General features: G+C 35.9%; 1 protein-coding gene across 2 annotated transcripts in view; it reads left to right on the forward strand.

Annotated features, from left to right (window-relative positions):
* DIAPH3 (diaphanous related formin 3) overlaps positions 1-17,527 on the forward strand; it is a 506,459-nt gene that overhangs the window by 286,502 nt on the left and 202,430 nt on the right. For both annotated transcript variants that reach the window (XM_035296778.3, XM_035296781.3), the window contains one exon: positions 10,545-10,784. In XM_035296778.3, coding sequence (XP_035152669.1) covers positions 10,545-10,784 — 240 coding nt within the window. The remainder of the gene's footprint in view (positions 1-10,544; positions 10,785-17,527) is intronic.

Genomic DNA, 17,527 nt, shown 5'->3' on the forward strand with positions numbered 1-17,527 from the left:
TAATCCCAGCAATTTGGGAGGCCAAGGCGGGCAGATCACAGGTCAGGAGTTCGAGACCAGCCTAGCTGACATAGTGAAACCCCGTCTCTACTAAAAATACAAAAAATTAACTGGGCATGGTGGTGCATGCCTGTAATCCCAGCTACTAGGGAGGCTGAGGCAGGAGAATCACTTGAACCTGGCAGGCAGAGGTTGCAATAAGCCAAGATTACACCATTGCACACCAGCCTGGGTGACAGAGCAAGACTCTGTCTCAAAAAATAATAATAATGTGAGATGAAGACATATTTAGTATTGTAAAAGCTGAGAGAGTTTGTTACCATCGTACCTACCCTACAAGAAACCCTAAAGGTTGTCCCTCAGGTTGTCCTTCAGGCAAAAGGGAAAAATGCCATATGGAAACTCAGATCTTCAAAAAGTAATTCAGAGTACCTGAAATAGTAAATCTTTTTTTCTTATGATTTTTCTTTGAAAGAAAATTTGTAGTTAAAAACATACTGCCAACAGGGTTTATAATGTACATGGTGTAAAATATATCATAGTAATGATGGTATAGAAGAAATAGATTGTGCAGAAAGTATGAAATATGAAATTTGGAAGGGTGAGGTAGGAAATGAGAAATATGAAGAGGTACAATTTTGACTGAATAGTGACTCTAGTTAGATTGATACATTAAGAGATATTAATCCTAGACAAATCAGAGAAAATATAAAAAGAGGTATCGTTAAGCCAGTAGAGGAAAGAGAATACTAAAAATTGCTTGACTAACAGAAAAGAGAAAAAGAATAAAAGAAGGTGTCTTGGTCTATTTGGGCTGCTGTAACAAAATACTATAAACTGGATGGATTATAAACAACTGAAATTTATTTCTCACAGTTCTGGAGGCCAGGACTTTCATGATCAGGATGCTAGCAGATTCTGTGTCTGGTGAGGGACCACTGATATCTGATTCATATATGTTACTTTCTGTCTGTGTTCTCATGTGGTGGAGGGACAAGGCAACTCTCTGGGCCCTCTTTTATGAGGCTGCTGATTTTATTTGTAAGGCCTTGCCCCCAAAGACCCCATGTCATAATCCTATCACACTGGTGAGTAGGTTTTCAACATTCATGTTTGGGGGGACACAAACACTAAAACAATAGCAGTGGGGAAAAGGGCAGAAAGGACACGAGGAAAATAAATAGGAATAAAATAAGCACATGACAAGTATCATGGGTATTTGTATTTCCAAGAAGGTATATTTCAAGACAAACTATGTTATAAGAAATAAAGTATCAGTACACAATAACAAAAATAATAACTCACCAGGAAGAGATAATCATCTCAAATATGTATGCCTAACAATTGAGCATCAGAATTTCTGAAGCAAAACCTGGCAGAAATAAATGGGAAAATAGACAAATTCTCAATCATAATGAGACTTTAACACCCCTCTTTGAATAAATTCCAGAAAAAGTCTACCAAAAAAAAAAAATCAGTAAATACTTAGAAAATCAAGATACTTCTATCATCCAACTTGTTCTCATATTTATAGAACACTATCTACAACAACTGCAAAGAACACATTATTTTTGAACGTGTATCAAATGTTTACCAAGGTGGACCATATGGGAATATAAAGTAAGCCTCAGTAATTTTCAAAATGTAGATATCTTGCAGGGTATGTTTTCTCTCTACAACAGAATTTAAACAAAAATAATAGAACATCTACCACAGTCTAAAAATTACATAACATAATTTAAAATTACTGGTAGGCCAAAGAAGGAATTATTTTGAGCCAAATGAAAATGAAACACTGAAAAAGAAAACCAAATTCTCAAATTACTGGTATCAGGAATCAAAGAAGGGAATTTACTACAGCAAAATTAGAAACTCATATGTGGACATAGATGCAGAAGCTGTCAATGAAATATTTCTCTATCAAATATTGCTGAGCTTAATAAGGAAGTATGTTATGACCACATGGAATTGATCCCAGGAATGCAAGGTTGGTTTTACATTTCAAAATTAATTAGTTAGCCATATTATCAGATTAAGAAAACCAGATAATTATGAGAAAAATCAAAATTATCTAAACAGATGTAAAATAAGAAGTATTTGACAGAATTCAGTCTTTTTATGAAAAAACTCTCAGCAAACTAGAAATAGAAGGAAACGTTCTCATTTTGATAAAGGACGTTCATGAAAAACCTGAAGTTATACTCAATAGTGAATGATTAGATGCCTTGTTTTTTATGATTGAGAGCCTGGTAAAGATGTCTACTTGCATTACTTCCTTTCAGCATTATTTATAATGTACTAATCTGTGTAACAAGAAAAAACGATTGATCAGTACTTTAGAGGAAAGAAAGTATAACATATTCTTCTTTTTTTCAGCTGACCCAATTGTCTATGTGAATTCACCGAGGTCATAGAATATGATAAGTGTAGCAAAAATACTTTTTTCTACAAACAGCAAAAATTTAAATTTAATTAAAATAGTATTATTTACAATGTCATAAACGAAAGATACTTTGGGATACATTTCACTAAATATGTGCAAATCACGAAAACTATAAGATATTGATGAGAGAAATTAAAGAAGTTGTAAAGAAATGACGATACATATTATGCTTTAGATTGGAAGAGTTGGTATTGTTAAAATTTCATGTCTCCCTCACATGACCTATGGATTTTACATATTCTCAATCAAAATCCCAGCAGGTTTTATTATAGAAATTGACAAATGGCGTCTAAAACTCATATGGCATGCAAAGGACATAGAATATAGAAAAACAGTTTTGAAGAAGAACAAACTTGGTGCACTTAAACTACTGATTTAACATCAAAACAAAAGTTTTGGCTTACGGATATACAAATAAACTTTCTAGAAAGTTATATCCACAAAGATACCATCATTTGATGTTCAACAGTGTTCTTTGTATCAAATGGTTTTATAAAGTCTATACATCTTAGGGACTAAAATGAATCTCAACTTCTGCATCACACCACATTGAATAATTAGAGGAATACTGTATGGACCTAAACAAGAAAAGATAAAAGATTTCTAGAATAAAATGTAAGTTGGTAAAGGCAATATAAAATCATATAAACTACTTTGTAAAAAAGAGTTTGACAGTTTTTTAGGTTAAGTATACATTTGTACTACATTTTCTTCTAATTTAATAGAAGTGAAAAGACTTATAGAAGAGTATTAATAATAGCTTTTATTAGTTTCTTAGGGCTGCCCCCATAAATGTCTACAATCTTGGTGGCTTAAAACAACAGAGATTTATGCTTTTGCATTTCTGGGGTCCAGAAATCAAGGGTTTCTTTCTTCCAGAGGCTCTGGGTGATAATCTGATCCATACCTCTCTGCTACCTTTAGCAAGCTACTCACAATCCTTGGTATTTCTGGGTAGATGCAGCGCTCCAATCTAGGGCTCACCCTAAATCCAGGATGATTTCATCTTAAGATTCTTAATTTAATTATGTGTGCTAAAACTGTTTCCAAATATGGTCACATTCTAGGTACCAGAGGTTAGGATTTACACATACCTTTTGTGGGTCTCTGTTCAACTCAACCTACTACATAGCTCCAAACTGGGCAGAGGGGTGGGGGGAGGCATACGGGGGAGGAACTCCATCAGCAGGAGGAAAGTGGATAAACAACTTTTGGTATTTTCTTGCATGGAAATCCTACCTATTAATAAAAAGGAACAGAGTACTGAATTATACAACGTGTGTGTAAATCTGAAAGTCATTTTTTTGAGTGAAAAAAGGCAGATATATAACTGTTTACCATATAGCTTTATTAGTATAAATTTCAAGAACAGGCAAAACTAAGCTATAGTGATAGAAATCAAAACACTGGTTTTCTGTGATGGGATGGGGATTGTCTGGAAGTGGGCATGAATGAATTTAAGACACTGATATGATTCTGGGGTTTATGCCAGCTTTTTAATTCAACAGATACGAAACTTATGTGTTAAGACTATATGCTGGGACTGCCAAATTAAATAGGAAGTCTCTCTTTTCTTTAGCTTTACCATTCACAGCTTTACCACTTGATGACCCTGGGTATCTTCAGAACTCATTTGGACCTCCTGTGAAATCCTTAGTGATCCAGAATTGATGAGGATTTATAAACAAAGGTGCAGCAGTCTCTGATGTCTATAACCAATTGTTTATTTCTTGATTTAGTGGAGGAATATACATTTTAACCTTTTAATATTTTTTTCCAAGTCTTGGCTTTACCTTTCTCCCATGAAATATTTAAAAATTATACCATATGTACTTTGTTTTTTGTATAGTTTTCTTGAATAATTTTAGTGTAGCAGCTTTAATATGAGTACATTTATTTTAAAAACATTTTTGACATTCTGAGGATTACCTCAGGCATAAGGCACTTGAATAGCTTTTTTCTTGAAGCCTTTCTCCAAGTGAAATGAACTGGTGTGTTTTTTTTCTGAGAATTCTGGAGATCATGAACATATTGGTCTGTTAACAGTGAAAGATATTTTTTATATCATTGGAAAAATCAGGTTCAAAAAATTTTTCCCTAGTGTCTTCATTCTTTGATCTAAGTATTAGATCACACAACTTTCTCAAAGTACTCTCTTTTGTCTTTCATAGAGCTGCATTTGTTTCTTCACATTCTTCTTGCTTATCATACCTCTCCCACAGAGAATGGAAGAATTAGCTAATAGGCGAGTAAGAGTGGAGAGTAGTGTGGAGCAGCAGTCCCCAAACTTTTTGGCACTGTTGAACGGTTTCATTTTTCTGCAAGTGGCAGCAGGATGGTTTTGGGATGATACAAGTGCATTGCATTTATCACACACTTTGTTTCTATTATGATTACATTATACTATGTAATGAAATAATTATGCAACTCACCATAATGTAGAATCAGTGTGAACCCCGAGCTTGTTATCCTGCAACTGAAAAGACCCATCTGGGGGTGATAGGAGACAGTGACAGATCATCAGGCATTAGATGCTCATAAGGAGCATGCAACCTAGATCTCTTACATGTGCAGTTCACATTTGGGTTCTCACTCCTATGAGAATCTAATGTCACCACTGATCTCACAGGAGATCAAGCTCAGGTGGTAATGCTAGCAGTGGAGAGCAGCTACGAATATAGATGAAGCTTCACCTGCTTGCTGCAGGCCACCTGCTCACCTCCTACTGCGCAGCTTGTTTCCTAACAGTTACTGCTATGGGTCCCCTGTTGCGGAGAGAGAACAAAAGTAGATCTGAAAAAGTATTAAAGATTCATCACAGGGCAGGCATGGTGGCTAACACCTATAATCTCAGCACTTTGGGAAGCCGAGGTGGGCCTATCACCTGAGGTTGGGAGTTTGAGACCAGCCTGACCAACATGGAGAAACCCCATCTTTACTAAAAATACCACATTAGCCAGGTGTGGTGACACTGCCATCTACTTGGGAGGCTGAGGCAGAAGATTCACTTGAACCTGGGAGGTGGAGGTTGTGGTGAGCTGAGACTGCACCATTGCACTTCAGCCTAGGCAGCAAGAGAGAAACTCCCTGTCAAAAAAAAAAAAAAAAATCAGCACAATAGGAAGTAGTTGGGTATACTAAGGAGAAAGGTAGGAAATACTGAGATAGTATGGGTGGCAGCTATAGAGTGTTACTTGATGACTACTGCAAAGAAATTAAAGTTCATTTTTACTTACAAGAAAACATAGCAGAGGAAGTTTGAGTTCAAGATGGTTTGTAAATTGTGGTTATTAATTTCCACATTGTGATGCTCTGATTGTTAAGGACAGTTGATTAGCAGCTAGTTAGCTCTAGGCCTGGCTCCTACTAGCCAGGTGACTTGAAAAAGTTATTTCACCTTCCTGAAATGCTTTTCTATTATTCCTTATAATGTGATATCTACAAAGCATATGAACTAATGCTTTTAGAGTATTGTAAATTAAGACTGAGGCCAGTAACTTCCCAATCAGCAGGTTACTGTACTCTTAGAAAGTTAAGTGAACAGTTAGTTTCATAATGACTTCAGGGAAGAATAAAAACTAAGTCTTTCTGAGGTGTGCCGTGTAAGTCTGCATAGTAGGATGGGGGAATAAAACATCTGACTACCTCTTATTTATAAAATAAAATGTGTAGAGATAACTAGATATGGTATTAAACAAAGTTGGTCTAAAAATGATTTTTTCCTCATAGAATAATGGTTAAAATTAAAATTATATGTGAAAAATATAACCATAATAAGATTACAAGCGATTACATCTGGCCGGGCGTGGTGGCTCATGCCTGTAATCCCAGCACTTTGGGAGGCCGAGGCGGGTGGATCACGAGGTCAAGAGATTGAGACCATCCTGGTCAACATGGTGAAACCCCGTCTCTACTAAAAATACAAAAAATTAGCTGGGCATGGTGGCATGTGCCTGTAATCCTAGCTACTCAGGAGGCTGAGGCAGGAGAATTGCCTGAACCCAGGAGGCGGAGGTTGGGTGAGCTGAGATTGCGCCACTGCACTCCAGCCTGGTCAACAAGAGCGAAACTCTGTCTCAAAAAAAAAAAAAAAAGGACATTACATCTTCCTGGGACCTTTCCAACTTTTTACTCTTTAAGACAGACAGAAAAGAATTCAACGATAGGGCTACAGGGACAGTTACTATGACTTCTGTGCCCCTCACAGCACTGAATGGGGCCTAGTGATGTTGGTTCATTGGCTTTCTAAAGGTCTTTTTACGTTGTTCCCTCTGCAATAACATATATTGCCAACAAACTAAATTTTGAAATAAAATTACCCTTAGGGTTCTGGATGTTGCCTCTTTATTTTTTTATTGTTAATTTCTTGGGGACGGAGTCTTGCTCTGTTGCCAGGCTAGAGTGCAGTGGCGGGATCTTGGCTCACTGCAACCTCTGCCTCCAGGTTTAAGTGATTCTCCTGCCTCAGCCTCCTATGTAGTTGGGACTACAGGTGCACACCACCACACCCTGCTAATTTTTGTATTTTTAGTAGAATGGGGTTTCTCCATGTTGGCAGGATGGTCTCGATCTCCTGGTCTCATGATCTGCCCACCCCAGCCTCCCAAAGTGTTGAGATTACAGGCATGAGCTACTGACCAGATATTGTTTCTTGATTTTTACCAGTCACTGCTTTTAGGATCTCTTCATTCTGACATATGACATCTGTGGGTGGGAGGTTACAGGAGTACTGCTCCCTGCTTTTCTTGAAATCAAAGTATTTTTACTTTTTTGGATTGATATTTAGATTATATCTTATTATTGTCATAGATTTGGGTTTTGTGAATTTATATTGCTAAGACTTCATAACAATAGATTCAAAGGATAACTGTAAAAATGAAATTTAATTTCTTCTAATGATCTAATTATTCACTTGCTAACATTTCATGTTTATTGTAACCCTTTCTTTCTTCTTTTTTAAAAAATGACTTTCTGTTGCCATTCAGAATGTTATTTGAGCACCATAGTTCTCCATTTCTTCATTCCACTTAGTTTTAGACAAGTCAGAGGTTTAGTTTTCTTAGCAGGAGAACAGAATGCAAATCCCCAGTGTTGATAGAATATGAGAAGTGGTGAGGATGAGAAAACACTGGTTGGGGTTTTTACATATACATATATTTCTCCCCCCTTAACCTTTTTATTTGATACCACCTGAAGAAATAAAGTTTGATTCAAATATGAGAAAAAGGGCTAGGTGCGGTGGCTCAAGCTTATAATTCAAGCACTTTGGGAAGCCAAGGTGGGTAGATCACTTGAGGTAAGGAGTTCGAGACCAGCCTGGCCAGCATGGCAAAACCTTGTCTCTACTAAAAATACAAAAATATTAGCTGGGCATGGTGGCTCATGGCTGCAATCCCAGTCACTTGAGAGGCTGAGATAGGAGAATCTCATGAACCCGGGAGGTGGAGGTTGTGGTGAGCCAAGATCGTGCCACAGCACTTAAGCCTGGGCGACAGAGTGAGCTCTGCCTTTAAAAAAAAAAAAAGAAAAAGAAAAAGAAGCCTTCTATTGTTATCATAGATTCTAAGATTGAGGTCTTGGAACATTAAATGAGATTTTCTTGTTAAATAAAAAGGGCTGTCATTTGGCCTAGGGGTTCATCATATGGCTAAATAGTGAACTAAAGACAGGCACTATCTCCAGGTGACCATTCAGATTCCTTTCCAGCTCAATAATTTTGTTTATTAAATTACATTTACTCAATAATAGTCAAATAATGATTTATCTAAATTTGGAAGAAATTACAATAGGAAAAGGACATCTAATTTTTAAAAAAGTGTTGTTCAAAGCTTTGTTTTTAGGTTACCTCCTGATTTTGCCTTGTCAGGGGTTTTCATGAACTTGTGGCACTTTGTTCTGCATTACATCATAGACTTACTCTAGCTTTTCAAGGTACCTGTCCCTAGTGCCAGATACACTCATTATTCATACAAATCTAGGTTATATTTTTCTAGGAGAATTAATGACTTTATGCTGGCTACATATGGTTAGCTTGTCAGCAGGAAAGCTTTAACATATTTTGGGGTGGGAGAATGTAGGCTTAAGCAGTCTCTTTTTTTCTCCTGTGCATGAAAGTAATAGTACATTAATATATGTTAGAATTAATATATTTTGTAATACAAATGTTTTGCATAGAATACTGGAGAGTTTTTTCTCACATTTATTGCAAGTGCCTGGCTTCATAATCATGAGTAATGGCATCTACTGAAAACAGAGATGCTATGAGCCCATTATATACCTTTAGAATGGCCATAACTACAGGTATTACAGGTGAGTGCTCTTCTGTACCTCTGACTATTCTAAAGGACATATTAAGTGTAATAGAGCACTGTTCATGTTACCAATGTCATATGAATGTCTCCTTTTGCAATAAATTCAGGCAAGTGAACCCATCTGGAGACATATATTTTAGGACAAATGTCTTTGTGATAAGTGATCAGTGCTTAAAAAGAACAATTCATGCCCAGTAATTATCAGTATTCTAATAGTGCATCTCTTTGTCTCTCTATAATTTTATATTGCTTAAAGTTACTCTATAAACTTTTAATAATGTTTTTTCTTTTATTCTTTTTTGATATCTATTGAACTTACATTCTTTATTTTGTCTAGACAGTGGAATGTGAAGACATTCCTTAAAGTACCTTGTGAAGTAGACTTCTTACTACCTACATTAGTTGAGCTCTTAGAATCTCTCAATTGTAGACGCATAACCATTTAACTTGGCAAGGGGCTGGGAGAACGCTAAGCATGAATTACATATTTATATTATTTGAAAGTGGAACTTTTCATTCACTATAAGGCTTTGGTCTATATGAAAACATTCTCCCAGAGGTGTGTACAAAGAACTAATTTTTATTGCTTAATTTTTGTCAGATGAGTAAGCTGAGTTAAGTCATTAAGGCAGTGTCTATAATATATTAGAATCTAATAAGCCTTTGTCTAGTATATTTTAAGTGATGGTCATTATTATATTATTAGCCAACAGCTTTTTGTGTCCCAAATAGTCATGATTTTCATTATATGTGGCACCCTACAGGCTTCATATAGCATTGTTTTTTAGCCTTTCCTTTACAGTCTGTGATTAAGAGAATCAGTCCCTATTTTAACCTGTCACTGCTTTTCTTCTGACCTTGCCTCAGCCTGCTTTTGATATTTACAATAGTTGTTGAAGTTCAATAATTTTACTATTACCGCCCCTTCAGTGTGTTTTAAGTTTCAAATCCCTAATGCATTTGGTCAAGGAATCCATATCTAGCTTAATATGTGGTATGTCTTCAGCCTACAGGTAGGTGATTATTTTCTGCATGTGTGCTGATGTAACACAGGAGTAAGGATAAAGGCAGGAACTTGCCCCTTTGTTCTTTTAGACACCTCCAGTCCTTTAACATTCCCAGTAGAGAAACCCAGACAGGGTTAACTTGGCACGTGACGGATTCGTGGGTTTGCACCGCTCCTGCCTCCTACTACGCCCATGTTTCCTAACTCTGATTCTGCTAATTTAGTATGTGTCAGGAGTCATTCTACTTTCCGGTATTTCTGAAGAAAGTCAATTTAGTACAAATTGGGACCTATTTACTCTCCCTCTATCTAACACATACTGTTAGTCAGCAGGGTTTCTGAGGACAGCAATTGCTATTTGGAGGAAAGAAACCCTCTTTAGACCTTTCTGAATATATTTTAAACATGACCCAGTATTTTGCGGTATTGAACAAAAATTATTCAAAATAATGACATGAATTGTAATTTGTTGCCTATGTATCCTGTTACTGTTTCAGAATTTAGTTTAAAAAATGCTTACTTTATTGCTTAATTAAACGTTATCATTTAATTAAAGCTTTCTTTTCATTGAGCATCTAAATTGTTAATTTGGGTTTTGAGGGATGACTCTGGATTCCTTACAAAAACAAGCAGGGCTTTTCTCTCTTCCTGCTATCAGTTTTAGGAGACATATTGCTTCTTTGGTACTGTCATACCAATAAATCATCCCAGATTACTTGCAGTCGTACAGTACTAAAGTACACCATGCATTTTAAAGGAAATCTGCTGTTTTCTTTTCAATCAGATGAGCAATGTGAAGAGACTACGGCCACGGCTCAGTGCTATTCTCTTTAAGCTTCAGTTTGAAGAGCAGGTGAACAACATCAAACCTGACATCATGGCTGTCAGTACTGCCTGCGAAGAAATAAAGAAGAGCAAAAGCTTTAGCAAGTTGCTGGAACTTGTATTGCTAATGGGAAACTACATGAATGCTGGCTCCCGGAATGCTCAAACCTTCGGATTTAACCTTAGCTCTCTCTGTAAAGTGAGTTTGTTTCTTTAAAACACGTATTTGCCTGAACACTTGCTTTTAAATGTCAGCCCTGATTACATTATTTAAATATTTTTATTTTGATGTACTCAATATCAAGAACTTGAACTGAATCATGAACTCAAACCCAGAGTGAACTGAGCTAATTTACTCAACCTCTGAACTAAATCCAAATATTAATTTTCTTCAATCTGCAAATCCAATTCAAGGATTTTATTTAATAACAAAATTATATTGTAAACCTATGCTCTCTCAAACCAATGAAATGGAACATCAAAATATTAATACTGACTTATACTCACCCAGTTCAGATACTTGTGTATATATTGAGTATTGCTTAGGGTTGCCATTAACATTTTTACCTTTAACTATTTAATATTTCTCTGCATTGCTTTTGTAAGCAGACTAAAAGGAAAGAAAAATAAGACCACTTTATTTAAAGGGGGAATTGCTATATTGGAAATAAGTGCAATTCAGATATCATTGATTTCGAAGTGTTTCTATTTAAATATAATTTTAGAGAACATGAGAATAGAGTAAGTTTAGAGACTTTTTTTTCTTCTGTGTCTTTCGTAGGTTGAATTTCCTTACCGAAGAGATATTCAATGTTTTATAAAACAGAGCTCTTTCCTGAGGAGTGGGCCACAGTAATAGTGCTTTATTGATCTGCTTACAGCAAAATCTTCTCAGTTACACATCACAAGGAAACCTTTTTCTTGTTCTTGACCTCATAACAACCACACTACCTGACTAAGGAATTTGATTATTGCTATTGCCAGTTAGGTAGGGAAGGTGAAAAACAAGTTCAGCTTTACTACAGGTTTACTGCATAGTTATTCTAGTGAGGCTTTTATGAATTTTCTTATACAATTTCCCTGGCTTAAGCCTCTCACTGCTATCAATGCCTTGTGAGCATTTCCCTTGCTCCATCTCCATTCTTTTATTTTCCTCTTTGTTTTTTTAGGCACCTATATTTGGTGAAGTTCCCTAGCATGGCCAATACAATTCCTAAAACACATCCTGAAGACTTGGCACATCTGTCTTGGGCTTACTCAGAGTAAACTCTTGTGCCAGATGCTTTGCCAGATTATCTCTTTAATGTATATGATGAATATTTACCTGGCATACATAAGACTCATTTTCCACATGTAAACCATTAATTATGATTAAATGCTTTAATGAAGCCATATACAAAAACTTATGACAGCACAGTTAAGACAAGGAGCCTAGTTCAGCTATGGGAGGGCAGTTAGATATTCAGAGAGAAACAAGAATTTAAGCTGGATCTTGAAGGATGAGCAGATGTTCTGTGAGAGGAAAAGGTGTTCTAAGCAAGAGTTAGCAACTTCTGTAAGGATTATAGCTTGGCATGTGTGAGTACAGTGAGTGCCCTACTACCTTTGCAAACTAGATGGGAAAGGAGTGGGTCTAATGAGACTGAGATGGTAAATTGGTCTAGATTGTAAAGAGCTTTGAATATCCTGCCTAATAATGCAGATTTTATGGGGACACATTCTGTAAGGCAAGTAATATGATCAGATGTTTTGTAGTAAGGTATGTCTATCGGCAGTATAGAAGAAGGTTAAGCTGCACTGTTTAGTATTGGTACCATTAAAGATATATGGCTACTTGAATTCAAATTAGTTGAAGTTTAAATAAAATTAAAAACATAGTTCCTCAGTCACACTTACCCCATGGCAAGTGCTCAGTGTCCATACTTGTTGGCAGCATATATATGGCATATTACCATGATTGCAGAAAGTTCTGTTGGACAGCACTGGGTTAAAGGGTTACAGTGAGGAGGTATTTGGTATTTGGCTGACATGTAGTGTGAGACCTAAGAGAGCGACAGAGGAAAGTGAACAAAGAAGGTAATAGGAAAGATGATATGGGACATGATGAGAAGAGAGAAAGGTCAAGCATAACTCCTATGTGTCTACCTTAGCCAACTAATGGGAGATATTGCTACTGGCATGTTTGAAGTGGTTGCTCAAAAGAGAATGAGATCAGGGTTTATTTTTATTTTTTATTTTGTTGTTTTCCAACTCTTGTTTACCTCAGTATCTTAAAGGACTTCTAATACAAGCTGCCTTATTCAATTATTTAGCAAAGGTTTGAGTGTCCACTAAATAACTATCACTGTGCTTTTATAGATAATGGAGTTCCAAGCTAAGGTAACAGAGGGGTTTGAGGTAGAATATAGAGGGGATATAGGGAAGTTTACAAATTCAGGGACATCTGAGGAATTGTCAGCGTGTGCTGTTATGAACTTGGAAGCTGAAGGAGAAGGAGGCAGGCAAGAATGGCAGATTCAGGCTTTCCCTGAGAAGGAAAGCAAAGTAAGAAAAACAGGGTAGGGGCAAGATAGGGTAAAGTCCACACCCACACATGTACTGTGGTCTGTTTCCTCTTGCGAAAGTGTGATCCTCTTTAGGTTTTACATCTCAGAATTATCACTGACTCACAAAAAGCTTGCTGCATGCTCTTCCTCATGTCATCATGCCTTCCTCTAAGGAGAGCTGTTGATAGGAGAATACATCTGATTAACGAGGTAGAATAGGCTACTGTAGTGGTTGGTATATTGTAAGTACTCAGTAAATAGCTGTTCAATGAATGAAACTTGTTGCCATAAGACATGAAGTAGTGTTTTATGTTTATTTTGTAGCTGAAAATAAATAGACATCCTGTCATTGAGATAGAATCACTGATGCATAGTAATTTTAAAATCTTTTACAAATGCAATGCATGCTGTTATGATTTTACTATAGTTCATCTGCAAATCAGTTAATCTGTCTGCAGATAAAGAGTTGACTGTATTTTCATGCAGTGATATGGAGTATTTTGATCATCCCTCTCAGGAGCCTTCTGTTGTAGAAGAAACAAAATAAATACTACAACTTCATATTTTTTATTAGCCTACATGTCAAGTTGAAAGCATATATTGAACAAGATGATATCTCATCATATTTGTTATCAGCAGTAGCAGCTTGATCTTTGACAATTGTGATTGAATTTTCACACTGAGTATAAAGCATTTGGTTTGTTGATGAGCTCCTACACAAGGAATTCCATATATATTTGACAGTAGAAAGACAGAGAAGTGTTTTAATCTGTTAAAACATGCTGGGTAATTATATGACATTTAACATTCTGTATCCAAAATCCTTCCTTTTAAATGCCCTTTATGAATTTAACTCAAGTATGAAAAATTCATGAAAATTCATAATAAATTAACTTTGCATTGTTTAGAAATAAGAGCATGAATACTTGAATTTCACGCCCATTATAGTTTAGTTTGGGGAACTATATTATAGCTTTGTAGGTATTTGTAGTCAGGATGGCAATGAGTAACCATATCTCTGAATTCAGAGAGAAAAGAATTTACTTTCTTATATCCCAAAGATTTGATGTGCCATATGACCAAAAAAAGTAAAATATGACATATAAGGTAAATACAAACTAGAATTTATGATAAAGATCTAAATAAATATTAAACTTGCTGTATAAGTGCTTGACTTTTTGATGATCAAAGTGATGTGGAAACTTCACTTTATGAGCAAAACAGTGTTTTCCCTGATTAAAACTTCATAAGAATTTTTGCATGTGTATCTTTATAAAAGGAAAACGTGTTGAATAGTGTTATAAACAACAAATGAATCAGTTTCATTAGGATATTTTTTTAAAGAACCATTCCTCTTTCTCCTCTTCTTCTTCCTCTCCCTCAAAATATATATATTCTCGGCCTCTTAAGGGCCTGGCACTACATCCAAACTCTCATGATGAGAAACAATTATACATGTCAATCACAGTAATGCTGCTTCTAGTCTAGTTAAAATGGTGTAAGTACCTTGCTTTCTGATGGCTTGACTTTTTAAAAGGATAAACTTTGCAGGAAACATGGAGGACTGCTTGTCATTAAAAAATCCTCCAAATATATCACTGGGCTGTAGATAAAAAAAATAGATAATAGGCATTTTGAGGATATATTGAGAATAGGGGGACTGCTGTTGATTAAGGGGAAATACATATCTTTAGAAATCAAATCAGCAAATGCCAGATGTTTATCTGACCAAAATGCTGACATAGAAAACTTTGTATCTGGTTAGTGTCAAAGATGTTTCTCCAAGAGATTGTGTTCATAGAGCCAAGTTCATTTTTTTCAAAGGATTTTGACCCAACCCTCAAAGTTCAACACCATATTAAAATATATAAGATAATTTTGACTTGTAAATTTAAGAGGCATATTATTAATCCACATACAGTAGCTATAACATGTGTTTAATAATGTTTACTAATGTCTAATAAGATGTATAATTTTCAAGTAACAAATCATTCTGATCAATACAGCAGGATGATGCAGCTCTTTGTTCCAGGTGATTAAATCAACTGACTTCCTATACTGGGGAAATTGATAGAAATTTTGAAGGAGTTTACCACATGTAGTAACTAATTTTTATTGGTATTTATGTTGTTATTCTTTGGGAAAATTGCAGAAACAAATAACTATTGATCCCACTTTAAATTTACTAATACTGTCACTTTGTAGGAAGCCTTCTGTTTTCTATGGCAGTAGAATATCTAATGAGTTCATTTCAAAATTGAAGTCATCAAAGAATACATGGTAATGGGGCTATTGGGGTTTTAGGATTAGGTGCTAAGATGGGGGAGGGTGACAAGCAAGATTATTTTTTGCCTAAATTCTCTTTTCTTTTATATGAAGTATTTTATTGGATTCTGGATATTCCTTTTGTAAGCAAGCAGTAGAAAAAGTAGAATAACTTCACCACAGATGTGAAGATAATTAAAACATTAGAAACAACAACAAACATTGAATTATCTTATTCTTTAATGTTTCCACCAATCCTAATGAGACACTTTTTAAAACTGTGACATCGCTCTTTGGGATGACATTGATTAACAACCTGGAGTACCCTTTAAGAAATACTGATGCTGCAGCCCCCACATCTTTTCCATTAACTTAGTAAGTACAGATGTGGATCCATATTGGTGGCATTTTTAAAATCAGTTCCTAGGAGATTTTCATACTCAACTTGAAGCATGAATCACTTGGTCTTCTGTCCTACTTTCATATCCCAGAATGGAAAATCCCTGACTAGTAGTCTGCAATCAAAAGCAAACATGAAAAAATGAAAATTAACCAACACCAAAACCAAAACAAAAAATAAACAACTTTACTTTTTCATTTAAGAATGAGTGGTGATGCTTGGTGCAGTGGCTCACGCCTGTAATCCCAGGACTTTGGGAGGCCGAGGGGCTCCGGATTACCTGAAGTCAGGAGTTTGAGACCAGCTGGCCTACATGGTGAAGCTTTGTCTCTACTAAAAATACAAAAATTAGCTGGGTGTGGTGGGGGTGCCTGTAATCCCAGCTATTCTACTGGGGAGGTTGAGGCAGGAGAATCGCTTGAACCTGGGCGGTGCAGATTGCAGTGAGCCAAGAGTGTGCCTCTGCACTCCAACCTGAACGAAAAGAGTGAGACTCTGTCTGAAAACAACAACAACAAAAAAGAATGAGTGGTGAAAATATTTTCAAAAACTGCTGCTTTTCTTTCATGCCAAGCTAAACATTACTCTGAAAATGAATTTGAAAAGGAGTGTGAATTTGAGGCACGTAGTGGAACTGAAATAAGTTGAAGGCCTGTTTCTCAAGTCATTTTGCAAGTCTCTACCTTGTACAGGTAGAGTTTCAGTGACTATAAAAGCATGAGACAGGATACCTTTGCCTATTTCCGGCAGTTTGTAATTTGCATACCTGTCACAGTCACACATGTTAATGCTGTGAGTCGTTTTTGTGAAATTTTGATCCTATGTATCACTTTTCCCTGTCCTCTATGAATTTATTTTTAAGAAATATCTCTGCCAAACAAATCCATTGTTCCATCTGTATTCAGTGTATTTTGGGAGGGATTTTTATTCCTTATTAGATTGGCAAAATTATACCAGTAAATTTTGGCAACCTTTGAAAGTAAAGTAGTTATGGGCCAAAGAATCGCAAATAACAAATGCCATTCTTATTTTGCATGCAGCCAATTAAATCGCAGAAATACTGACTTCCAAAGCCATGTGAAACTATTTAGAATGTTTAACCCCCTTTGATTCATTCATTAACACATTTAATCTATGACATTTTCCAAGAAATATTTAATTGGCTTTTCTAAATAGTGTTTTTGGTAAATTCTTTTATGTCACCTTTGTTTTTCAACTGCAATTAAATGTTGTAAATTAGAATGATTATTTTAATAGAATTATAAAAGATAGAGTGACTTTGGTCAGGCTCAGCAAATTGGCTGCATGTGTGCCTTCATCTTCCTGCTCTCATAGCAACCATAGCTACTCTGTCAAACTACCCTTTTCCAGATATGAAGCCTCAGAATATTCCTCAGCACCATGCTTATAAACAGATACTGTTGGGGTTTAGGGGTTTAGGGGAGCCCTTAGCTTTTTTGAGAGGACTTTTTTTAGGTTTTTGGTTTATTACTTTTTTAACAATGAGAGAGGAGACCATGGCACAATGCACTTCTGAAATGAATACCAGACCCTCAAAGTGTTGCAGAAAAGTGATTTATTTAGGTAGAGAGAGAAAAAGGAGAAGGGGAGAGAAAGAAACAGCTAGCATTTACACTGAATGAGAGAAAGGAAAGCCGCTTTTACACTAAGTGAGAATGGTTTTTAGAGGGAAAAAAAACTAGAGAAGGAAAACTTTCCTTACACTGAGTG

This window comes from Callithrix jacchus, chromosome 1 (genome assembly GCF_049354715.1).
Source record: "Callithrix jacchus isolate 240 chromosome 1, calJac240_pri, whole genome shotgun sequence".
Classification (NCBI taxonomy): Eukaryota; Metazoa; Chordata; class Mammalia; order Primates; family Cebidae; genus Callithrix; species Callithrix jacchus.